General features: G+C 32.4%; 2 protein-coding genes across 2 annotated transcripts in view; both read left to right on the forward strand.

The window, feature by feature from the left end:
* Positions 1 to 14,848, forward strand: part of LOC134692060 (espin-like) — a 41,198-nt gene extending 26,350 nt beyond the window's left edge. The window contains exons 5-10 of the mRNA XM_063552425.1: positions 5,310 to 5,802; positions 6,811 to 7,555; positions 8,553 to 8,796; positions 9,680 to 9,850; positions 10,954 to 11,033; positions 11,980 to 14,848. Of these exons, the coding sequence (XP_063408495.1) occupies positions 5,310 to 5,802; positions 6,811 to 7,555; positions 8,553 to 8,796; positions 9,680 to 9,850; positions 10,954 to 11,033; positions 11,980 to 11,998 (1,752 nt within the window). The 3' untranslated portion in view covers positions 11,999 to 14,848. The remainder of the gene's footprint in view (positions 1 to 5,309; positions 5,803 to 6,810; positions 7,556 to 8,552; positions 8,797 to 9,679; positions 9,851 to 10,953; positions 11,034 to 11,979) is intronic.
* A 4,187-nt stretch (positions 14,849 to 19,035) lies between these two features.
* LOC134692449 (BTB and MATH domain-containing protein 42-like) lies at positions 19,036 to 20,595 on the forward strand. The gene is made up of 2 exons (XM_063552901.1): positions 19,036 to 19,489; positions 20,171 to 20,595. The coding sequence occupies exons 1-2, from the start codon at positions 19,141 to 19,143 to the stop codon at positions 20,593 to 20,595; spliced, it is 774 nt and encodes a 257-aa protein (XP_063408971.1). The 5' UTR covers positions 19,036 to 19,140.
* Positions 20,596 to 27,290: the final 6,695 nt, after the last annotated feature.

Raw genomic sequence — 27,290 nt, forward strand, 5'->3', positions numbered from 1 at the left:
AAATTGTGTTCCCAGATTTTCAGATTTTACTTTTATTCTGTTGTTTTTCCCATATTGCCAAATGTGGATCGAGGATTTTAAAAAAAGGGGGATGGGTGTTCAATTAAGGCAACATAATGAGTGGAACATAAAAAACACGTCTATACTTAAATCACATATTTAGTTCAATAAGAAGGGCGGAATGTCCACTGCCAAAACCCTTACTTCGTATCTGAGAGCTTTGATGTATTACTTAATATTTCCATATAGAAATGTATTGATCTATATATAGATCTGTGGCAATTGTATTTAACACTCTCCTTGTAAGACACACGAATAAATTAAACGTCCGTATAGAACAGTCTCTATTGTTGTGTAAGAAAAGGTCATATCTCAAAGTCAACATAGAATATCAGGTCGCTTTTTCAATGTCAGATAAAAACTACTTCAACATGTGATAATATATATCCTTACTAAAGAAATTATATATTAGTACTTTATACTAGTACATACTTTTCATAAATTATAATAATCGGTCATAAGTTAAGGACCGACCACTTCATCATGAAAAATTAGATACTATGACATTTTTGTTGTACTTGTCTCGTGTATAGAGTTTGATTGGTTTCATAACTCTTAAAACACGTTGCCAATGTGAACTAATAAACATTTACATTGCGTCAGCATACGTCTTAAAACTACCTGTCAAAAAACTTGCAATGTATCATGATGGTATTTACCCCAAATTTTGTTGTGTTCTTCAAAACTTGCTCAAAACGTTTTTAACATTGCTTTTGAAGATTTTGAAGAAAAAAAACGAAATAAACGCAAATCCTGTCCTCTTATGTATATGCAGTATGAAGTCTTTAACTTAACAAAACAAAAACAGTGTTTATCGCTAATTTCCATACACTCAGAAACATTTTTAAAGATGTAACTAATGGCAAAGCGTGTATTTAGGTACAATATAACATAATTGTAACTTTATAATCTAACACTACTAATATAAACATAAGAGGACAACGAGCTATACAATAGGACATTACAATACTGTATACGAACTTAGTTTTTATTTTTTAATAAAATTTGAAAACAAATAAGATCGCATATATAAAGAAAGAGTGTGTTAGACGGATTATATCTTAAGACGGCGTTTAGCTTATAACAATCTATTTTATAGCAGTTAATGACATACGCTAACAATATAAATACTTAAAACTAGTCTTTTATAGCCGCCGTAACCTAATTTTTAGAAATGGGATGTTCTTTATTTGTATGTATGTCATGTTGCATCAAGTATTATAGCTAGAGTAGAGGGTATTGGTTCATAAACATACATATTTGACCAACATAAACATATTATATTGTTGCCTCCGGGCTGAAAAGGGTTAATGTACTATACTGTGGATTCATTTTTTTTCGTGGTTATCAATTTCGTGGTTTTAAAAAAACTAACATGTTTGTGGATATTTTATTTCGTGGTTTTTGCATTCACACGCCTAGAGAAAATGTGTAATTCGCTGAATTTTAAATTCGTGGTGTACCCACAAAAATTGGTATTCAACGAATATGAATGAATTCATAGTAATCAATAAATATCAGGGCATATAAAGGTTTTGATACCAAATCAATAAGTATAAGGCCAACACATATAAATCTGTTTCCTGTATGCTTGGTAGACAGACAGTAAATAGATAAGCAAAATGATTATAAATTAGAAGTAGTATTCTGTATATAAAATTGGAGATTGAAGATGGAAACGGGAATGTGTCAAAGAGACAACAACCCGACCAAGAGCAGATAGCAGCTGAAGGCCACCAATGGGTCTTCATTGCAGCGAGAAAATCACGAACCCGGATGCATGCTTCAGCTGACCCCTTAACAAAAATGTATACTAGTCGTTAACACTTGCTAAACCAATTGAAACATGTCGATTAAATATATTGGGCTATTGATGTAGGCAGGAAACAGATCTATATTTAGTGTTGGTCTTATTATATACTTTATTAGTGCATGTTTGCAGTTTATACAAATTTATTGAACCTTTATATGTATGCATGTGTACTAATAGAAAATCAAAGGATATTGGGTATACATTCATGACAAAAAATCAGTACATGCACTGCAAAAAACAAAAGATAAATAGAAAAGTAACAGCGCTTTGAGTGCTTTCTTTGCCTAAGAATCACAGCAACGCATATACCTAGATTGCAAAAAATCAATTTGACTCCTCAAGGATAGTTTTACTTTCAATAAATGTGGACTAAAGATAATCAACTCACTTTTTAATTATTTTGCATCTTTATTTTGCCTTTGTTTTTTTCTTGTGCATGTGGTTTTTTTTTATACGACCGCAAAAATTGAATTTTTTTTGGTCGTATATTGGTATGACGTTGGTGTCGTCGTCGTCGTCATCCGAATACATTTAGTTTTCGCACTCTGACTTTAGTATAAGTAAATAAAAATCTATGAAATTTATACACAAGGTTTATGACCATAAAAGGAAGGTTGGGGTTGATTTTGGTCCCAACAGTTTAGGTATTAGGGTCCAAAAGGGTCCAAAATAAAACTTTGTTTGATTTCATAAAAAAATGAATTATTTGGGTTCTTTGATATGCAGAATCTTACCGTCTATTTAGATTTTTAATATTTGGTCCTGTTTTCAAATTGGTCTATATTAAGGCCCAAAGGGTCCAAAATTTAACTTAGTTTGATTTCAACAAAAATTAAATTCCTGGGGTTCTTCAATATGCTGAATCTAACCATGTATTTAGATTTTTAATATTAAGGCCCGGTTATCAAATTGGTCCACATGGAGGTCTAAATGGTCTAAGATTGAACATTATTTGATTTCATCAAAACTAAATCCTTGGGTTCTATGATACTAAGTATGCTGAATCTAGTAACCATGTATTTTGATTTTGGATATTGGACCATAAAAGGTAAATGTCCAGTTTAAAATATTTAAGTTTAAGTTCTTAGACCACATTCATTCTGTGTCAGAAACCTACGTTGAGTAAACTATTTAATCACAATCCAAATTCAGAGCTGTATCAAGCTTAAATGTTGTGTAAATACTTGCCCCAACTGTTAATCGTTCGACGTCTGCGGTGGTATAAAGCTGCGACATGCAGAGCATCTGGTTTTTGTCTAGCCTGCAACTTTTGTTGCAGGAAGCTCGACATAGGGATAGTGCCGGCGGCGGCGGTGTTAGCTCACTTCTTAAAAGCTTTATATTTTAGAAGGTGGAAGACCTGGATGCTTCATACTTTGTATATAGATGCCTCATGTTACGAAGTTTCCGTCAGTCACAAGTCCAATGTCCTTGACCTCATTTTTATGATTCAGTGACCACTTGAAAAAAAAGTTAAGATTTTTTGTAATGTTGAATTCTCTCTTATTATAAGTATAAGGATTACTATATTTGGTATGTGTGTACCTTGCAAGGTCCTCATGCCCGTCAGACATTTTTCACTTGACTTCGACCGTATTTCATGGCTCAGTGAACAAGGTTAAGTTTTGGTGGTCAAGTCCATATCTCAGATACTATAACCAATAGGGCTAGTATATTCGGTGTATGACCACTGAACCATGAAAATGAGGTCAAGGTCAGATGACATCTGTCCGCTAGACATGTTCACCTTATAATCATTCCATACAACAAATATAGTAGACCTATTGCATAAAATATGAGAAAAACAGACCAAAACACAAAAACTTAACTATGTCCAACTGGCAGGTGTCATCTGACCTTGACCTCATTTTCATGGTTCAGTGGTTATAGTTAAGTTTTTGTGTTTTGGTCTGTTTGTCTCATTTTTTATGCAATAGGTCTATTAATTTTGTTGTATGGAATGATTGTAAGGTGAACATGTCTAGCGGACAGATGTCATCTGACCTTGACCTCATTTTCATGGTTCAGTGGTCAAAGTTAAGTTTTTCAGTTTTGGTCTTTTTATCTGATACTCAATGCCACAGGATAACTATTTTAAGTGTATGGAAATATTTTATGATCTGTATATTAGTCGCGCAGGTTTTATTTGACCTTGACCTTATTTTCACGGTTCATTGCTCAGTGTTAAGTTTTTGTGTTTTGGTCTATTTTTCTTAAACTATAAGTATTATGTCAACTATATTTGTTTTATAGAAGCATTGTTAGCTGTACATGTCAGCCTGGCATGGTTCATCTGACCTTGACCTCATTTTCATGGTTCATTGGACTTTGTTTAGTTATCTTATGGTTAATGTAATTTTTATGTACAGTTGTAATAAAGCTTTATACTGAGGACTACCAAAATAATATCAATGATTAGTAAAGAAGGCGAGACATTTCAGTGTGGGTACTCTTGTGTGATAATTGCAGCATACCATTTCTTTCCAAATATGTTTTAAGAAAGAAAGTTTAAAAATACACGTGAAACACACTTGTCTTAAATGTTGCTGTGTTGTTAAGTTTAGACCTTAGTCTGGATTGGTTTGTCTATTTTTAATATAAAAAAAAGAAGATGTGGCATGATTGCCAATTAGACAACTCTCTACAAGAAACAAAATGACACAGAAATTAACAACTTTATGTCACCGCACGGCCTTCAACACTGAGCAAAGCCCATACTGCATAGTTAGCTATAAAATACACTGAAATGACAAATGTAAAACAATTCAAACGAGAAAACTAACGGCTTAATTTATGTAATCTTCAATTGATAACCATTCTGAACTTATTTTGTATACTATTCTTTATTTTTTATATTTTATCACTCAATTATTTTCTATTCTTTAATTTTTGGTCCATTCGATACATGGCCTTCAATAATGGATACAGCCTATATAATTAAATATCGTATTAAAGGCCATTGGGCAACAGCTGAGCATGTAAACTCGAAAGAGAATGGACAAATTTTGCCTTGTTCATTTAATATATGTATTTTGAATAATTCTACTACAATAACTTGTAAACTAATATCTATCCAATTAAAAAGACAAATTGAATACTGTGGATTCATTTATTTTCGTGGATTCAAAGAAAACTTACATAATCGTGGATATTTAATTTCGTGATTTTGCCAAAGTCTACATACAAGCCTAAAGAAAACTTACATAATCGTGGATATTTAATTTCGTGATTTTGCCAAAGTCTACATACAAGCCTAAAGAAAATTTGTTATATCGCGGTGTGTCTGTAACTACGAAATCCAAGATAATTGGTATCCGACGAATAATAATGAATCCAAAGTACTAGTTCTTATTTTTCTACTCATAAATATTTATTGTTCCTGTCACAATTGTTTTCAGATTCGCTTTTAACTCATCTTTGACTTTTCTATCTTCAGTTTCCATCTTCTGACTTCTTAGAAAAAGAAAACTCGGACAACATAACACATAGTAATGGTATAAATCGCCTGAATACTAGCAACCAAACTAACCAATCAGATCGTCAGAAACCTTTTATAATCCAGGCATCTAATAGCTTCTCTAACCACTTTAATCATTATCCTTCTTACAACCGTTCCTCTCAAAGTAACTTCAGCCAATCAGATCACGATTCATTCACTAACAACACCTCTTCCACAACGCATGACTCCCTGAACTCAACTGACAGAAACGTGACGCCTGAAGCATGTGATAATCTTAATACTAACTCGCACGACGTCCACCAGGAACCTCCTGTTCACATTCCAGAACGAGACTACCCAGAAGACGACGATTCGTTGTCAAGCACCGAAAGTGTTACAACCCGCTCAATACCAGCAGATAATTACAAATCGCACCAGATAAACCCAGACAACTACGAACCACCAGACTTACCTCCAGATACAATATCAGGTAAACGAGGTGTCAGAGATCTCACACTGTTGAAAAAAATGAGACAAATTTTCCAATCTAATGTATTCTGGGTAATCTTTTCAAAAGCGTTCACCAAAACTTTGTGATGTGCTGAGTACGCCACAAACACTTAAGAAAAATCAATCAATGATGTGTCGTGGTTTTCATGTTTGGGTACACGGTGTGTTATACGAATAATTTTCATAATAGAACAACATAAAGCACGATTTATATACTGTTTAAAAATTAATAGACTAATAGTGTGTATCTCATAATTTTGAAAAAAGGTATAACATTGAAAGGTACTGTTATACAATTTAGGTTCTTCAGTTATATTGGTGTGTTGCAATGTTGTGAAAAACGGAAGAAATCATTATAGTTAAGCTAACTATAAAACAGTTGGTAAATCAAGCATTAAAAGTATGAAATATAATTATAATGTTTAAGTTAAAATTTATGTAATTGTATAGTGCAATATGCAGTCACATCTGACAGTAAAAGCGAAGGTTTATGTGGGATTTATAGAGTATAGAAAAATATTAGAGAACACCAACTGAACAAAAAAAAAATAAGAAGAATCTAGCCCTTCTCTAGATTCTAATACAATACCTGCACCCTGCACATCTGGTGAACTACAATTTATCCCCAAGTGGGGTGGGGGAGGGTCATGTTTTTTCCTAAACTTAAATATTCATATCCCGAACTTGATAAAAACTTAATATTTTGGTCAAACAGATGACATTCAGAATCCAGATTTACCCCATACCTAGAAGTGTTATCTTTTGAAAGATTTTTTTTATTGAAAGCGTCGAAAAACTTAAATAGTGATATTCTGCCCCAGACAAAAAAAACCATAACCCCTCCCCATAGAAGTTAAATGGTTGTGTCCCTAGTAAATAATATTTTTGAAAGTTGTTATCTAAGTTATACAAATGTATTTTTCCGATAGAAGGAATGTATTTGATGAAATCACGTTGGTTTAGAATTTCTCCCCTTGATACTTTTCAGAAAAAGATTCAGAAAACGGCAGTCCATTTTCATTAGATAAAAGCAACACAACATTTTCTGAAACTGATATTTCGACACAAGTTGCCAATGGCACAGATAAATCTGTTGTAGAAGAATATATTTCTGCTGAACAGGAAAGTGATTTATCTTCTGAAACATCAACATTGTCGTCTGCTTCAAGATATGATGAAGTAGGCAAAAAACAGAAGACGACGGACAGTTCTGTTCATTTTTCAAGTGATCATCATTTTATAAATTCGCCAAGCGCATCTACACAAGGAAGCCCTGCTAGCTCACCGTATCGTGTATCATCACCCCGTGCGTCCATTTTATCTAAAGTAACCGAAGACCATAGCAGTCAGGCAAACTTTGTTTCAACAAATGTTGTAGAAAAAAGAACTGTACAAACACTTAGAGACAATTTTCAACGCAAAGACTCTTCTTCGCTGATTCCAACTCCTCCGTTTCCTGGAATACCACCAAAAGTGCCAACTTCCGCTTCAAATTTGAAACCAAAAGGAACTAGAAACATGACTGAATCAATAACGGCTCCTAAATCTGATTGGTTATCAGAGCTTAAACAATTGCATGTAAGCAATTCAGAAACAAACTTGAATGAAAATGATACAAATGATCAAAATGGTGATTCTGAAGTCGCACAAATTCGTACAAATGGAAATGCTGATCATGCAGAAAAAAATCTACCAATGTCAATGACGAATGGCGAAGTTAAAAAATCACCAAGGTAATTTTGAAATATCATCGAGTATGAATATTTTCGTCTGTTTGGAACGAAACTACAATCTTCATATAATAAGTTAAACGTTACATGTATATATTTTGTTTTAGAAAAATAAGATATACAATGTTATATCATTGACTGAAATGTGTATCAGCAAGCTTAGAGAATTACAAAACCATGCAATGTTTAAATTTTTGCACTTAACTTTGGATAGCCATTCATACTTAAGAAATAATTGATGCAAGCCATACTTTATAACTTGGGTAGGCATTATATTCGTGATTATTTTTGCTCGAGCGATAGTGAGTATTTTTAGTACTATAGTACTCACGAATTTTTTACTCTGTATACAATTTAAAGATTAGCGAATGTGATATGATTGTCAATTGGACACCTATACACGAGAGTTTAAATTTGGATGTAAGCAATTATACTAAAGTTACCGTACGGCCTTTTACAATACCCCCCCCCCCAAAAAAAAAAAAAAAAAACAACAACAACACAACCAAACAGACCGTACAGTCAGTTATAGAATAGAAAAGAAAATTTTAAATGCGTAAATAGATTCAATAAAAATAAAAGAATCTTTGTACAGACCTATATTTTAACCTTGAAATTATACTTATAAATTAGCAGACGCCATCGTGATTGAATGAATGTAATGTAACCTGTGTACTGTCATAAAATCAGTGGCAACCGTCAATTCCGTCCTTTTTGCGTTAAGAAACATCGCTTGATTTTCATCGACTTAAATCAACACTACGGACGCACGGACGCAACAAGTCAATCAGGAACAACCTACTCTTCTGAAATGTACCTCCTTTTTTTGCAGGTGTTCTCTTTGCTCAAACTTTATGTATTACAATAATGTTTTCATGACTTTTATTTCTCTGTTTATTTTTCATTTTTTCTATGATGTCTTTTTTTCTTGAACAGTTTTGTACTGCTCTCTTCGTATTTTTTTCCATTTATATGTCTTATTTCCTTGTATATTTTGTAGACCACAGCTGTTAACATCATCATCGTCGACCGGAAACTTAGCGTCAATGGGTAGTATGAGTCCTGTCATCGGGAGAAGTATAGTGGACGAATTGAAGAAAAAAGACTTGTCAGATTTAAGAGTAACTAAGAAACCAGGAGAAGGAAAGCAAGTCAAAATGGTATTTTCGTTTGGCGATCCTAGTCCGGTAAAAGTTACACAAAACAATAGTTCGCCAGTCAGTACAAGTAACGGGAATCAAAAGGTATGATATGATTAATTAATTCATGGATGTAACACGTCTTCTGATTGGCTGATTTGTCTATTAACTCTTTTTTTTCTGTCTTTTCGAAATAGCTTCAAAAATGTGGTACACTCTTTTGATAAACGGGCTACCCGGGTTTTTAGTGTGTACCACATGCTCCGTGTGTTTTCGTCATAGACAGAAACGATATTACAGTCATTTTTTTTATCTGTCAGCATGAACAATTGGAGTGGATATTACGGAAAAATTAATGCAGCTGTCCTTAGTCATGCGTGAAAAAACATAGACCAATTTGACGGCAGCCGAGTCGACGCTCAGAAAACTGGCGTGAATTTTGTTTACTTTTTTCCATTTATTAACTGTCAAAGACTGACATAGAGAACGGTTGCTTTTATGAACATGGATTACTGTTTTTTTTTGGGGCATTTTAATGTTCTAAAACACTAGCTAAATTTTCCTCAACTAGAATTAAAGATTTATATTTTCTGCACCAGTCTTACGCCCCTTTCTAAGATTTTTTGTCAAAACAATATAAAGGAGACAAAGTTTCCCGGTAATTTGTATCTGATCAGAAAACGATTTCGTGCGTATTTGTATATATGTCTGATTACCGAAAGGTATGATGATAAATAAAACAAACATTCCACGATAATCTTCCCTTCCACCTGCCTCATATAACATGATCATCAGATTCTCATCATTGTGATATTGTAAAATGTCACCTGTCATCGGAGAATAAAGAATTTTTGAACTCGAACACTGATCTCATTTGACAAAAAACTTCACATATTTTGACTCGCAGCTGATAGTTTCAGTATAAAAACTACGAAATCTCATTATCGATATGCGATTATTAATCAGCAAAGTTTCAACCATTTCACAGGAATCAAAACCTAAAACTCCAGTGTTAATGGGAGAATTTGATCCAAAGAATTTTATGGAAAAAGTCCCGGATGTAGATCCTGTTGGAGCAGCATATCCTGAATGGAAGAAGCAACTCTTAGCCAGACAGTTGGCAGAGAAAGCGTTGCAAGAATCAGAAGAAAAGAAAAAGGTAGGGAAGAGTTTCGATACATTTAGCAAATTTTAATATAATTGCAATGTGAGTGTAAATTTCGTGCGCCAAAATTTATGCAGGAAAAATTTGTAACACTTATAGTTTTTAGATAAATTTAGTTTGTACCAGACTGAGCTTCGTCTTCGCTTAGTCACGTTTGTTAATAATGACTGGAGTATCCAATGAATGATAATAATTCATTTTTACAGGTGACAAAATACCGAAAACAATATTGTCTTTGTTCTTCCAAACAAGAACTATATGTGCTGCGTTATTTGAGTGGCACATTAACTTTTGTTCCTTTTTTAGCTCACCTGACCTGAAAGGTCAAGTGAGCTTTTCTCATCACTTGGCGTCCGTCGTCCGTCGTCTGTAAACTTTTACAAAAATCGTCTCCTCTGAAACTACTGGGCCAAATTTAATTAAACTTGGCCACAATCATCATTGGGGTATCTAGTTTTAAAATTGTGTCCGGTGACCCTGCATACCAACCAAGATGACCTCAACAATTTAAAATAGAACATAGGCGTAAAATGCAGTATTTGGCTTATAACTCAAAAACCAAAGCATTTAGAGCAAATCTGACATGGGAGTAAATTTGTTTATCAGATCAAGATCTATCTGCCCTGAAATTTTCAGATGAATCGGACAACCCGTTGTTAGGTTGCTGCCCCTGAATTGGTAATTTTAGGAAATTTTGGCGTTTTTTGTTATTAACTTGAATATTATAATAGATGGAGATAAACTGTAAACAGCAATAATGTACAGCAAAGTATGACCTAAACATAAGTCAACATGACCAAAATTGACCCACTAGGCAGTTATTGCCCTTTATAGTAAATTTTTAGCAATTTTCATAAAATTTGTAAATTTTCACTAACATTTTCCACTGAATCTATTTGGCCAAGTTCATTATAGATAGAGATAATTGTAAGCAGCAAGAATGTTTAGTAAAGTAAGATCTACAAACACAAACCCATCACCAAAACACAATTTTGTCCTATTTACATAGACCAAGGTGAGCGACACAGGCTCTTTGGAGCCTCTAGTTTGTCATGTTTCAAACAAATCATTATAACTTAATTCTGTAATATTTACAGCAAGAAGAATATGAGGCACGTTTCGCAAACATGCCAGCATGGAAACGTCAAATGATTGAACGGAAGGAATTCCAAGCAAAGTAAGTTATAAAGTTAAATAACGTTACATGAATGTTTCATCTAAAGCACTTTCAGGCTACATACAAATTGTTCTGAAGTCAATGCTTTTACACTCCACTTAAATTATAAAAAAACCACTTATCTGTTTAGTTCTGTATGTAAGTGAAAATAAAAGTGATCGCGTACCTACATGTTACAAGGGACATAACCAGCAAATGACGAAACATCAGACAAAAACCAATGGATGATATTCTAAACAACTACAAGTTCACCCATTACATGTATGAGTAAAACACTTTAATCTATGAGATCCCCGGTCTGACGAAATAAAAACAATTTAAAATAAAGAAACATTGTGTTTTTTATCAACATAATATTACAGAAAAAATGTCAAAGAAGAAAGTGGAAGATAGCCTATAATATATATGTTTTGAATTTGGTGAAACTATAAAAATATAATCATCTTGTCGAATGCATATGATTGAACTGAATATTCAAATTCCTTATCAGTACTTTTATCATCACGAAGTATTCGAGAGATAATGACAAAGTACTAGAAGAGCAAATTGAAAATTGAAAATAACCTCCTGAATACAGCCAGCTATCATTTGTTATATGAAAATATGAGGAAACTGTAGTTTACCTACGTTAAAAACTAGTAAATCCATTTAGGATCATTTAGAATATACATACTAAAAGAAAAGAACCCATGGAATTCAATGAACACCATAGGAAACGACTTTTGGTGCGTCGACAGCGTAAATCTTTTCTTATTTGCATGCCATAGTCATCAACCGACAGTAAAACATGTCACTCTAATAAAAAGAGTTATAAATGAAGTCTTCAGTAGTTTACCGATGTTGAACTCCCTTAAAACATAAGAAACCAAGATAAAAGCAAGATGTTGAAATTGAAAAAAATCTGAACGTTTTTGATAAACATCTTGTTTTTATTTTTATTTTACAGACAATCTGGAAACAAGTAAAGGTCACAATGGTGAATATGTATATAAAGATGCTATATTTTTGAAAGAAAAAAATGATCAAACATTGCTTTTTTCAAATACAATACAGGTTATTGGCGAGTATAGAGCTACACAACATTGAAATTATCTTCAAATCATCTATGTATAGTTACAATATCATCTAATGTATGAACTGAGGGCTGTTCTATTTATATAAATGTTATTAGAATAGCCCGGATGTACAATCATGTCTATGTTAATTTCCACGTATGTATTCATGTTAGCAATCCTAAGAATGTGTCGGGTCAGTACAGGTATTTTTTTTATCATGTTTACGTCATAATTCACAAATACATTTTATTCTATTTTTAACAAAATTATTACTTACTATATGTACCATTGTTTTTGAAGGATAAAGTTTGTATTCTTGCGATGAAAGTCCTTTTTTGAATTTTTCTAGACCTTATCATTGTTTGTAAGAGATGAATTTGAAAAAAATCTAAAATACATAGAACATTTAGCACAACATTCTTTATATTCTTCCCGTGTTCATTTCGGGAAATATTTTAATGAACTATATTGACAATACAATGAACTCATACCTAGATAAGTAGCATTGTAATGTGACAACATTAGAATTACAGCTTTTATAAAAGTATATTTTATCTCTGTTCTTAGACTTTCTAATACAATGTGAACATTAACAGCAATTACATTGAGATGTCTAAGTTTAGCTGACACACGACAATGCTATAAATACACTCACATTTATTAACAATTACGGAATGTTTACAAATTACATATTCGCTTGTGTCTGCTATTCTATGTTTAATCATAGTAATTTATCTTCAGTTTAAAATAAGAAATTAATTACGGAAATTGTGAACAAAATTCTGCAAATATAATCGTTGGATTTTTATTTTTTTGATTATTTTTCATTTTTACAAAGTATCACATCAGCAGAAACTTATTTTTACAATTTTTTTTTCTTATTTATGCTTTGCTAAGTTATTATTACGAGTCTACTCTACTGCGACAATCAGAATTGTGAACGAGAAATGACAAAACAATTAGCAAGATATAACAGTTCTGTTTCAAACATTATAAACATGTAGCTTTAACAAACAAATATCATGGCAATTTATAATAAGTGAATCTTAATCCCAAAATTCAATAAGATATTTTGAATATCTTTCAATATAAATTAAAAAAATGCAATGTTATATGAAGTGAGAATCTAAAACATCTGATGCTTACATTTTCCATTCTGAATGAAAATAATAAAGATAAAAGTATTACATGCTAGTTTACTACAAAATAGATTTGCCAATTTCTTAAATAGTTATTCTGCTTTTTGAAAACTAACAAAATGCATTGATAAGTGTAGGATCAGAAGTTGTTGCAATGTTTGTATTATTGCAAAAAATGTAATGTGATTGCATCGATTTTAAAGGCTTGCATTGTATATGTTTATCACATTTTTTGTATGAAACATTTCATGAAATCGCATTGATTATTCCCCAATTTTGGTCTATTTATCACCAATCGCATATCCAGTATAAGTTTGTCTACACTTCTTTGCAACCTAGTGTCAATCTTTTACAAAATGTTTTAGGTAAAAGGATTTTCAATACTAGTATGCAAATGTAGAACATAATCAAACAAGATAATTCTACGACATCACCTTTCAAAGAAAAAGGTGGATAATTGGGTCCAGCATTTTTAAGTACGAGGAGGCATAATAACCACCTTAATGACGCCAGCATTAACCAAAAAATCAGACAAATTTATTTGGGAATTCGTCATTCAAGGATCAAAGCTATATATCCCTGCTCATAACCTTGTTAGGTAAACAACATAAACCAATACACAATAACGAATCAAGTTATGGGTAACACACGAAATTGAAAAACCATAATACACATTGTGATTTGAACTCCTACATAGAACCAATAGCAGCAGTGTTTTCTGTAAATCTCTATTTGAATTATTTTAAGTTATAAATAACGTTATGTCAAATACCATTTGTGATTGTTCTCTATATATTACTAGTATATTTAAGCTAACAATGATTAATTTGTTGTGTTTTTAAAAGCCAAAAAATTGTATGTCTGATGCAAAACTTATGATAAAGTATGAAAATTTGCAAGGTACTTGCTTAACAATTATTGTACAGATATTTTATGATTTTCAAATTTGAGTTAAGGTTAAACAGTCAATACTTCTCCAGAGTTATAATATCAAAAGTTTTGAATGATGGTAATAAAGAGAGCAATAAATTATGGACGTCGTATGTTTAGCTAAGTGAGGAAATGCACAGAAACTGTCATTGTTCAAAGGTTTGCATTTACTTTTTAAATTAAATGAATGCTATTTTTAATTGGTGGTACTAGAGGATAATTTCATAATTACAAAATTTCAAACATTGGTAGAAAAATATCATATATAAATAGGATATACAATTCCAGAATTTCAAATTGGAATGCTTGGAAAACAAGTCAAAAGTTAAATATATAATATATTTGGAATTGACGTTCGACACCAAATATGAAGGAATTTTGATTTGTTATAATTGATTGTCTTAAGTTGTACTTTATATTCTTTAAGACCCTTAAGATAATTGTATTATTATTATTTAGTCAGCAACAACATTATTAACACTGAGCACTGTCACTTGCCAAAACAAAATTTCAGTATTGTCAGTATATATTATACACAAGCATATTTATTCCTATATACAGTTGTGTTGTTAAGATGAGTTACTATTTTAATTATTAAGTTTAATCAAATTCATTATTATCCATTTGAATTTTATACCACATTGTAATAATGCTTTGTCACATGAAATATGAAATATATTTAATGAAATGATCTTGTGTTGTTTATTGTATGAATATACATACACCTTTTGTTTATTTGTTTCGTTTGATTTTGGTGTCATTGACACATCAGCAGGGTTTCCGCAGGTAGTTGACATTATTTGTGTTATTGCCAGTAAAAACGAATTATGGCGAAAACAATCGTTGTTGAATAATTTGGTGACGGTTCGTCGTCGTTCTTCGAGTTTTTTTTTGTTGCGCTTTGCAATGTAATTTTCCAATAACTATGAATGTAAACAAAACTTAACATTTTGTTTTAGTTTTTATAATAGTTATCAAAGGTACCAAGATACTAATTTAATACGCCAGACGCGCGTTCGTCTACATAAACTAATCAGTGATGCTCAGATCAAAATTGTTTAATATAAAGCCAAACAAGTAAAAAGTTGAAGAGCATTGAGGACCAATATTAAAAAAAGGTGTACCAAATACTGCTAAGGTAATCTATTCCAGCGATAAGAAAATCCTAAAGAAAATAATCTTTAATTATGATTATAGAAAAGAATGAATGTACACAAGACGACGGTGCTGTACATTTAGTTAAGGCAACAATAGTTTACCGGTGATAAATAAAGGCAACAGTAGTATACCGCTGTGCAAAATTCATAAATCGATAGAGAAAAACCAAATCCGAGTTACAAACTAAAACTGAGGGAAACGTATCAAATATGAGAGAACTACGACACATCAGAGACACAATACCGAATTGTAACATACACAGAAACGAGCTACATGTATAATGTAACAATGGCTATTTTCCTGACTTAAACTGAGGGAAACGTACCAAATAAGATAGAAATACGACACATCAGAGGCACACTATCGAAATGTAACACACACAGAAACGAACTACATGTATAATGTAACAATGGCCATTTTCCTGACTTGGTACAGGGCATTTTATTAAAAAATGGTCGGTTGAACCTGGTTTTGTGGCATACCATACCTCATAATACTTATAATGTTAATTTGCAAAAAGAATCATAAGTTGGCGAAAATAATATTGTTTTGCAATAAAGGTGGCGGCAAAGAAAATTAAATCGGTGAACTTAGCGTAATCAATCTTGACAAGATTGTATCACCTCCCAAATAAACATGAACATAAATGAGTTAAACATAGATATCATAAATAGTTCGATAATGAACAGACAGAGACTACTATGCCTTTTGGTGAGCCTTCTTAGCTTATGTGAGCTATTGGCATGACTTGGCATACACGTACGTTGTCGCTAATTTTGTGAGGAATCCTCTAAAAAACCATACAACTTCCACACTGTTATTGAATGTCCTTAAGGGTATGTAGATAAACTCATCGTAAATACCAGGATTGTAATTTTGTACGCCAGGCTCACGTTTCGTCTACAAGAGACTCGTCAGTTACGCTCGAGAATAAAAAAATGATGAAATAAACGTTAGAACAGTTTAAAAAACACCAAATAAGATATGAAGTTGAACAGCATTGAGCAGACAAAATTCCTGAATATTATATCAAACACAGCTAAATTCATGTATTCCTTGGGAAGAAAATCCTGAGTTTTTCGAAAAATGCAATGTTTTGGAAACGGTTTATCTTAAATAAAGACAATATCATTAATAATTCAGGTGAACACAGAAATTCTCTCTACTAGGATGGGGATAGATTATAGTTTGTGTTTCTTGTTCCTGTCAATCACCCAATATAACTTATATGTATAAATATTAAAAATGAGTATGAGATGAATTAATTGACATATTCTTAAGCCATAACATATACAGAAAAATGGACATGAAAGCTCGGAATTTCATTATCTACCTACTTCGTATTTTCTCAAAAATTCTTTATGAGTCTTTATCATATGGTGTTTACTTATTAAATTTGATACGCTACGTTTGTGCATGATCACACTTTACCCGCGTCATTTACAGTTGTATGCTCCTTGCACAAATACTGCTCCACAGAGTTGTTAAGAAAAGACGACTGAGATCGACCCTTAATAAGTTTTACGGTTACATTTTACCATAAGTTGAATAAGTTGACTGATACGATATATTTTTGTCTCAATTCGTAACAACACTATGTTCGCAGTCGTATTCTTTAAGTAACAGAACAATCGACGTCTAATCTGTAACTTCATCGATCACGTTCTATTGTGACATATTTACTAAACATGCTAAATGCATTTGGATGGCATCTGATGCATGCATATCAGAGGATCAGAGAGAATCGACTCATTACCTGTTAATGCATCATCAGTCTCACTCCTTTTGGAGTCCATATTCTGGTTCTTTTTTTCTGGTTTTTATATTCGACATAGATTACGAGTTTTAAACATTGGTCAAATACTGGAGCCTATGATTAATAGCTGTATCGACAAATGCTTAGAATAAACATGCCGATAAGATGCATTCCTGATCATGTCTTATTTGCTCTACAAGTATGTGTTATGCTTTTGTTTGTTAAACTACAGTTACTGTAACCTACTTTTGTTAAATCCATTCACACTAAATACCAAACAAAAACAAGGCACCTACCACAAATAATCTTCACACTTTTCCGATGGCTGGAATAAGCCAGTTCCACAAAGATAAACATTTTTTTGTTTGTAAAAATGTATTCACATGGATTCATAATCTTAAATCATCATAGAATTGGATACCAGAATTAAAATGTTGTAAGAAAATCGTGCATTTTGTTTGCATAAAGTAATCTATTCTTTTGATAGAAAACCCTAAGTGAAACGAAAAATACAAGTTATAAAATCTTTAGAATTCTCCAATATGTTTGAATGAATACACGAATTAACGGGGTTTGTAAAAAACATGAGCAACACGACGGGTGTCACATGTGGCGCAGGATATGATTACCCTTCCGTAGCACCTGTGATCACCCTCAGGTTTGGTGGGATTCGTGTTGCTCAGTCTTTAGTTTTCTGTTTTATCTGTGTACTAATATTGGTCTGGGTTTTTTTTTATTTCAGCCATGGCGTTGTCAATTTATTTTTGATTTATGAGCTTGACTGTTCCTCTGGTATCTTTCGCCCCTCTTTCAAACAGTTTAGAAGTAGAAATAATTGTGTCTATTAATTGTAACAATAACCAGAATAAAAAAGTATAAAACAGTGTTGGCGTTTCCTTGTAAGCGAAGCTTGTGCATATGATCTGTATTTAAGTAAGATTGGCACACATAAAACTGTACAAACAATGTTCCACAGAAGCTACTTACAAATTGTACCGGTATTTCACTTTAGCATTGATATTCTAAGGGATATTATATAGTTCACACGTTTGGTCAACTTTAAGAGAGTTGTATAGCAGTCTGACCAGTCAATTCTACAATATGGTGAATCTGATTTATAAAAGTTAACGAAACAAACCAAAAACAAACTTGAAACTTTTAAATAGTAATAGGGTTCTAGGTTACTTTGTCACTTAAACGCACATACAAGTAAGGACTATATACCTTGCATTGGAGAATTCAATGTTCATGAGAGTGCGCATTCATTTTGAAAAAAACCCCTTAAAAGTACGATAATTCAAGCTTAGGAACAATAATCAATCATGTAAATATTTTTTTTTGTAATTCATGATAATATCTATACTTTTCCATAGCATTATCGCTGTATACGTTAAATAATTTTCTATCAAGTGGTCAATTTCCTTAAAATTTTTCCGAGAGCTATATTGAAAAAAATATCAGGTTGTAAAGCAAAATAATATAAATATATTTTTCACCAGCAATACATATACCTAAAAAAGTTTTAAGGTAGGGTCTAAGTGGAACGCAAAAATAAACTTCTCAAACACTCCAATTTGAATCGACTAAATTAAGAAATAAACGTTTTAAATAGACTAGCTCATAAACACTCGAAGTTGAATCGATTAGATGAAGTATAAAATAAAGGTCCACGCAACTATGTTTTATGCTGTAAAAACCGAAACCAAATAAACCTTATATTTATTTAATCAAACCTTTCATATCAGAAACAAATACCTTTTGTATTCATCTATATTGGCTTTCGTGGTAACCAAGATAATGTTTTAAATTGATATGTAAACGCTTGTTTCCTGATAATTTACTGTAAACAAGTTATTCAGTATTTTATCAATTAAATTCTATAGTTCGAGATAAAGTGGAAAATGTGCCGTAAAATCGTTTACGTCTTTATATAATTTACCTTACAACTTGTTATTAGTTTTGAACTGACGTAATTTCGTATGTTGAGGGTTTTATTTTACAGTTTTGTGTCTTATTGAATTTTACTTTTATAGAATTTCCGTTGATCCTATATAATTAAACATAGTATAATGACTTCCGAACTTAAATTTAATTTCGGAAATATGAGCCTCAGTACTATTCATAGTGATGATATGAAGGATAGAAAACGTCCGCGTCAAAATGCCACAGATGCAAGGTCAGACAAGAACGTTCCATTTATTGAAGAGGATGCATTTTCCGATATAGTTCTGGTTGTTGAAGGCAAACGTCTCTACACTTCTAGGTCACTCCTATCTATGTCGTCACCAGTTTTGACACGGCTGTTACAATCTCCGGAGTTCAAAGAAAAACGAGAGATTCAACTTACAGGAAAGAAATATGAACATATTTTGGAATTGCTCTATATTCTACATCCTGCATATCAGAGAAAACTGTCAGGTAAATTGATTATTATATTTATTTAATAAGTTTTGATAAGAAATAAATTTGAAATAAGATACAATGCAAGCGAGAACTACTACAAACATGAATAAGTCAAAATCAATATATTGATGAAACTTATTGCATTGTGAATATTAAAAAGTAAAATCAACAAAAAAATGAACTCTCAGGAAAATTCGCAAAGGAAAGTCCCTAATCAAATGGCTTAATCAGAAGCTCAAACACAACACACGAATGATAACAACTGTCATATTCCTGACGTGGTTCAGGTATTTTCGTATGTAGAAAATGGTGGATTGATCCTGGTTTTATAGTTTAAAGTTTTATAGCTTAAAGCATCTAAATAATATACTTTAAAAAGTTTCAACATAAAATCGCTGTATTGTAGTAAAATTGAGAATGGAAATGGGGAATGTGTCAAACCGGCCATAGAGCAGACAACAGCCGAAGGCCACCAATGGGTCTTCAATGTAGCGAGCAACTCCCGTAACCGGAGGCGTCACTCAGCTGGCCCCTAAACAAATATGTATACTTGTTCAGATAATGGACGCATGAAACGTGGCTGTTATAGACAAATCTGATATTAATATTTGTATGTAAAATGTCCATCATAGAATATCCAAAGTCATTTGATAAGATTTAACTAAAAACACTTCATCTTATGTTTTTTTGTTTCAGATCAAAGCATCTTTATGATTCTGTCATTGGCTGAGGAATATCAGATTTGGAATTTAAAACAAAAATGCGAAGAGAGTTTACTTCTTTGTTTGAACAATGAGAAAAGTCAGAATGAAGAGCTTCTTCTAAAATGCCTTCATGCTTCCGACGAATTTAAACTGTTTGCCTTGTGGACTAAATGTCTACAAATCATTTCTAAACCCTCTTTGAGTATTACATCATTGCAACGAAGCAGTGGCTACGAGGATTTGTCACGGTTTTTGAAAAGTATGCTGGAAGCTTTCAAGGGAATAGCGCGGGAGGAGGTTTCGAAACCCGTTACACATCAATCGTTGTCTTCAGGAAGAAGAGATAGTACCCACTTTGTAAATGAGACTAACCTAAAGAAGGCATATTCTACTTCGTTTACACAAACTAAAAGTTGAAAAAAATCTTTGAACAAGACAATATATCAAAATTGTTTTTATGTGTAAATTTGTATATAAACAGTTTTTTATGACAGTTGTCATGCATTGATTTAAGCTATTGATTTTGCCATCTGATTAGGGACTGTCCGTTTTTGTCTAGCCTGCGTCTTTTGTAGCTGAAAGCTCGACATACGGATGGTGATCCGGCGGCGGCACCGTTAGCTTACACCATAAAAGCTTAGCATTTTAGAAGGCGGAAGACCTTGGTGCTTTATACTTTGTATAAAGATGCCTCATGTTACGAAGTTTCTGTCTGGCACATGTTCATTGTTTGTGATCTCATTTTAATGGTTCAGTGACTACATGAAAAAAAGTTAAGATTTTCTGTAATGTTAATTCTCTCTTATGATGAGTAATAGGATCACTTTATTTAGTATATGCATACCTTGCAAGGTCCTCGTGCCAGTCAGACAGTTTTTACTCGACCTCGACCTAGACATCTAGTTTCTTATGCAAACGCATTTATAGCAAACGCTATAAATTTATTACTTTGTGATACTATACAGTAAAACATGCTACACAGAGGATCAAGCGACAAGTATGCTGAAGTTTCTAAATGAGGTAGACTTTTCAACAAATTGTTAGTATTCCTATGGGAACGAACTGCGCGCCTGTCCTTGTCGCCTTCTTCTTAAATTGACATAATCCGCAGTTCCTTCAGATACTATAGTCGAAAACAATAGGATCAAAGAAGATAGGTCATTTAATTTCACAGTCAGATGTATATTGATGATTTTCTTTGCATTAATAATTCATACTCTTATGATTTGTTCGATTGATATACCCCCGAACTAGAAATTACAGAAACAATAGACATGGCCTCCTCAACCTCACTTTTAGACGTGTACCTCTGATTTGGCCTACATGGTCATCTTGGTACCAGAGTTTATGACAAAATGACGATTTAAAATTCTATATTATGAATTTCTCCAACCTTAGTAGCAGTATACCAACTTCTTATGCAAACTTATTTATAACAAACGCTATCAATATATTACTTTGTGATACTATACAGTAAAATATGCAACACAGATGATCACCTGCATATTGGATGTACATTTCCCAAACTTATTCGGTATTCAAGAGCTTGTAGCTGCTACTCAGACTTTGCAAAACGTCACCAGTGTCTGAGTTGAAAGTTGATGAACCAGGGATATGTAAAAAAAGTCTCATCCTTTTTCTAAAGAAAGGTCTTCGGAAGGTACCAAGATCTTGTTGATAAATATTTCGTATCAACTCTACTGATAATACACGATGGTCGTGAGTTTAGATTCTGGACACTGGCGTTGTTTGTCATCATAGTTCTTTTAATTGTGTTTTTAAATATTACTTTTACTGTTTTGTCTATATTTTGTGATATCCATTTGACGTGGCGCGGTATTTATACATCACATCAGTGTTGGCGCATTACGTTTGTGTGCATGTGGGGAATGAACATAAACGTTTGCGCGCAGCATTTGATTAAATTTGCGGATGTTTATCTAACAGCTAAATTCAGGTAAAAAGGGAAGTATAAATATAAATAATATTTAAATATGAATTATGAAATATTTTTTATTTCCAATTGTTTCTTGTTCTTATTAAATTCGGAGACAAAACCATAGTTTGTCAAGGCACAAGATTTGTTAAATTTAAACGATTTTTGGGGAAAATCATTAGGTTACGATAAATACAATACAACAGACTTGTCCTGCTTGATATCTAACTTCCCCTTCCTCCGGAGTAAGTAGAAATTTAGAATTACGATAAGTTTACTTTTACTTATTAATATTTAAATCAAAAATATAGATAAATAAGTTTAAGTACCTTATTTACCTTACTTTACCTCAGTTTACCGAATAAATGCGCGCAAATGTAATCAAAAGCTGCGCACAGACGTAAGGATTTTTACACGCAAATGTAATTGTTATGAGCGCAAACGTCATTTTATTGTGCTATGTGGTAATTTTTTGTATTTTTTCTCGTCTTTCATTTTTGTTTATATGCGTTGTCTACATTTTGTTGTGTGTTTCTTTGTTACATATTTTTTGTTTGTTTTGTAGTGGTCAGGATAAAGACACACTGTCAGCTGTTGTACCCCTATATTGACATGCTGATCTGTTTTGTTTACACATCGTTGTCAATATAATTGAATTTAATGCGGTTGTCATACATGTGAGAGGTTTATCTATCTGATAAAGTAGTTGTTATCCACCACTGTTTTTACATAAGTTACCTGTAGCAAGACAGTCAGGAATATGACAGTTGTAATCCCTTCATTTTGTGTGTTTGAGCTATTTATTTTGGCAATTGATTTCAGACTTTCCGTTTTGAATTTTCCAATGAGTTCATATAAAATGTGCTTTTTTTATTTTATTTTTATATATAGATTAGACCGTTTAAATGGTTTTACACTAGTAATTTTGGGGCCCCTTTATAGCTTGTTGTTCGGTGATAGCCAATGCTCCGTGTTGAAGGCCGTACATTGACCTATAATGGTTTACCTTTTTATAAATTGTTATTTTGGATGGAGAGTTGTCTCATTGGCACTCACACCACATCTTCCTTTATCTATTCAATCAACGCTTTGATACCCCTAATAAAATTGCAAAAGAAAACGTTCAATTCTTTAAAATATTAGAAACCACTTGTTTATAGTAGTATTGTTATATTAATTCGATATAGATACATTATATACATATTATATATATACACATACTTGTATTAAATATTATTGTTATATATCCATGATGTAACCTTTAAAAGCAAATATCAAATACCACCTGGTTAAATGAATTTTATAAAATTGAACAAACGCTTGATGATACTTTATTTTCCTCTTTAGGATTTTCCATTTCACAATATTCAAGTTCTCCATCATCTGTAATTACCATGCCTTTACCTTTCTTGTGCTGTAAATCTTTTTCAGTTTTGAAAAAGAAATACGACCAATACCTCATTTTAACGTTTCCACATTTAAAGGGTTTAAGTATTTTCATATCGAAATCAAAGTTCTTTCCGCTTTCAATTGGAACCCATTTCATTTGAGTTATTCTAGTTGTATTGCCGTATTTAATCTTCCATATTTCTACAAGAGTTTCGTTAACATGTTCAACGGGCTTATAACTTTCGAATGTAACTTCAACTTTGACTTTTCCTTTGTTATATATCGTGAACATTTTGGTCAACGTTTATACATTCAATGTTATCTGCAATAAGATATTAAACAACATAAATGTTAAACATATGTTTGGTCTATTAATAATACAGAATAGCTGAAAGTATGAAAAAAGAGCATTACATATATATAATATATGTGTTATTTACATTTATTATTTTGTACAAATTATTACTTGTACAATATTTTGTATAAAAGAGGGACAAAAGATACCAAAGGGACAGTCAAACTCATAAATCTAATAAAACAAACCGACAACGCCATGGCTAAAAATGAAAAAGACAAACAAATGAAAAAGACAAACAGAAAAAACAATAGTACACATGACACAACATAGAAAACTAAAGAATAAACAGCACGAAACCCAACAAAAACTAGGGGTGATCTCCGGTGCTCCGGAAGGGTAAGCAGATCCTGCTCCACATGTGGCACCCATCGTGTTGCTAATGTGATTACAAATCCGGTAAACAGTCTAATTCGGTAGGTCACATTCATGAAAGGGAAGGGGATTGAAGTTACGACGTAAGGAACATATCCGATATCATTTGTGCAACGGTTTTTCAACTTTACCCTTTGGAACTTTTGGTTTAATAGCTTCCTTGTGAGCAGAAACCCTCTATGAAGAAAATCATGATAGGAAATGCAAGCTCGGGAATATCGTATCAATTGGGAGATATATACCCCGTATGCAGGTGCTGCTGGACTGTTGCTACTTAGAAATGGAAAGTTCTCAATTGGAAATCATAAATCATCTCCTTTGTCGTAAGCTTTGTTTTTCAACCGACCCTCATTGTCAATTTCTAGATTAAATCAAGATATGAAGCTGACTTAACTGTATCTGTAGTATCCTTAATCTCTAGTTCGATGGGATAGATGCGTTCCACATAGACACCAAATTTTGAATTGTTTAGTGAAAGAACATCATCTTTATAGTATATGTGTATAAGTTATTACTTGTGCAACCATTTTGTACAAGTAATTACTTGTATGATGCTATCATACACATGCTTTAACGTATGCAAATAAAACTCTGCTAGATATATCTTTTTATTGAGAAAAGATAACTTTTAAAAAACATTATTCTGCCCTGGCTATTTGATGTAAACGACATGTATATGTATATGGGTACAAACAGTTTGTAAAAGTAATTACTAGTACGATGCAATCATACAAGTTATTACTTGTACACATATAGTTGTACAAGTAATTTGTTACTTTTGTTGAGAAATAGTTAATAACTTGTAGTACTCACTATCATTGACTTATATTTGTTTCTCCCTTCTTTTTTACCTAATTATTTCATTCAAAAACTTCTTTCTTTGAGTTTGTTATTTTGGTTTTGTCATTAATTTTGTTAGGTTATTTTTCTTTAACTATTTTTACTTCTTCTTCGTTAATTTTTGCTTTGTAACCATCATTCTTTTTTCTAAGGCAGTTAGTACAATTTCGGTCTGTAACCCATTCACGAAGGACGCTTCACCTTGGTAACGACATGCATGATGTAACAAACATTTACTCTGATTGAATGAAATAACGTAATGGAACGAAACCCAACAAAATAAGTATGCTACAAAAAAAGGAAAACATTACAGACATAAACATATTATCCTGATAAAGACAAAACATAATTCAAAAGATGTAACGGTAATATTTACATTCCGGAATTCATGTATCTCTCTTGTTTATATCTGAACATTGCGATTGGACAAACAATACAGTATCTACTGAACTGCTTTAAAATCGGATAATTTCTCATTAAAATGAAGTTTTTGGAGGTAGGTGCTATTTCATATTAGATTCTGATTCATTTCTCGGACTATATAGATTTTAGACAGTCAAAAGGCCGCTGGCTTACTCCTAAGTTGCGACTTGTCAATTGTGCATGTTTTGGTAAATATAGCAGCCGTCAAACAAAACAAAACAGATAATTAGAAAACAAAGAATAATTGGCTTAAACATTATAAATATTAGACACATTTTTTCAAGAGATCATTGATGTGTAAATCGGGGCTTTAACTCATTGATTTAAAATAAAACTAAGGACTTTTATTAAGTTTGTGAGTTGATCGGTCCGTTTACACATTTATAACCTCTAGACAAATGTGTTTCATCGTAAAATATACCCGATAAAACCCGCACCAGCTCGCTTTGGGACTACTTGAAAAGCATGGTAAATTAATGGTGATACACATCTTGGGAAACGTGTTTCTCAAAGCTGAAAATTTGAATGAAATGCAGTTGGAACATGTTTTGATTATCTCCCCTGACAACTGAGATACTCGATTATCTCCCTCACACACTTCCTGTACAACAGACAACAACATTGATTTGAGGATTGCAGACGATTTACAAGATTTTTGCAGCAATTAGATACTGTACATACAATATGAACAACAATTATGGCACAACAATTATGTTATTTGAAAAATATTAACCACCACACTGCAACCATTCATTTTTTAGGTACAAATAAAAGATATGAGCACTGTCTAAATCACAAGCTGTTTTGCCATAAAATACCTGGATATACTGGGTTGACTGGAGGAGTAAAATGACTTTTCAATTTTCATAAAGATAAAGATAGTACAGTAAGTTCCCACTCATAAATTGTCCTGTCATTTTCATCTGAAAAACGTATCCCAATTGACATACCTTTAGTAAAAATTGTATTTTTAAATGAAGTTTAATCTGGTCGGGGAAATTACGTGAAATTATGTGAGCTACGGTCTAAGCGTACTAACCATAGAAGATATTCGAATCCCATGAATATAATTGTGCAACACCATTTATACTTGAAAATAGCATTTAAATTTATTTATTTTAGTGATTACACTGTTTCCCTTTTAAAATGAAAGAAATTGGTAAAGTCTCAAACACTTGATCAGTATTTAATTTTTTCAGGACTTTAGAGGAGGGGCGAAAGATACCAGATGGACAGTCAAACTCATAAATCGATAATAAACTGACAACGCCATGGCTAAAAATGAAAAAGACAAACAGACAAACAATAGTTCACATGACACAACATAGACAACTTAAGAATAATCAACACGAACCCTACCGAAAACAGCTCCTGCCCCACATGTGCCACTCGTCGTGTTATAACAAATCCGATATACAATATATAAAAGAAGAAAATAAGCTGTCAAATTCATGCTCCCCGTTTTGACACAGATTCTAACATTTAATTTAGAACATACTAAAACGAATTTCAAAGTTATAAGAGGTTTAAAATTAACAATTCACACTGTATGTGCCCTATAATATGTATCAGCATTGCATGTGCATTTCAGTCTATATGCCATTTAATGAACAATAGAAGTGACCTCCGAAGACTGTCAATGGTCATTTAACACGATATGAACACTATATAGATATAAATAGGTACTCATGCATTTGTATTTTTCTAGGTCTGTTTGATGTCATATCGTAGGTTAAACTGAGTTTTTGTAGATCGAATCAATTAATAAAATGGGTTACCCTTGTTTCACTTTCA

Source organism: Mytilus trossulus, chromosome 12 (genome assembly GCF_036588685.1).
Source record: "Mytilus trossulus isolate FHL-02 chromosome 12, PNRI_Mtr1.1.1.hap1, whole genome shotgun sequence".
Taxonomy (NCBI): Eukaryota; Metazoa; Mollusca; class Bivalvia; order Mytilida; family Mytilidae; genus Mytilus; species Mytilus trossulus.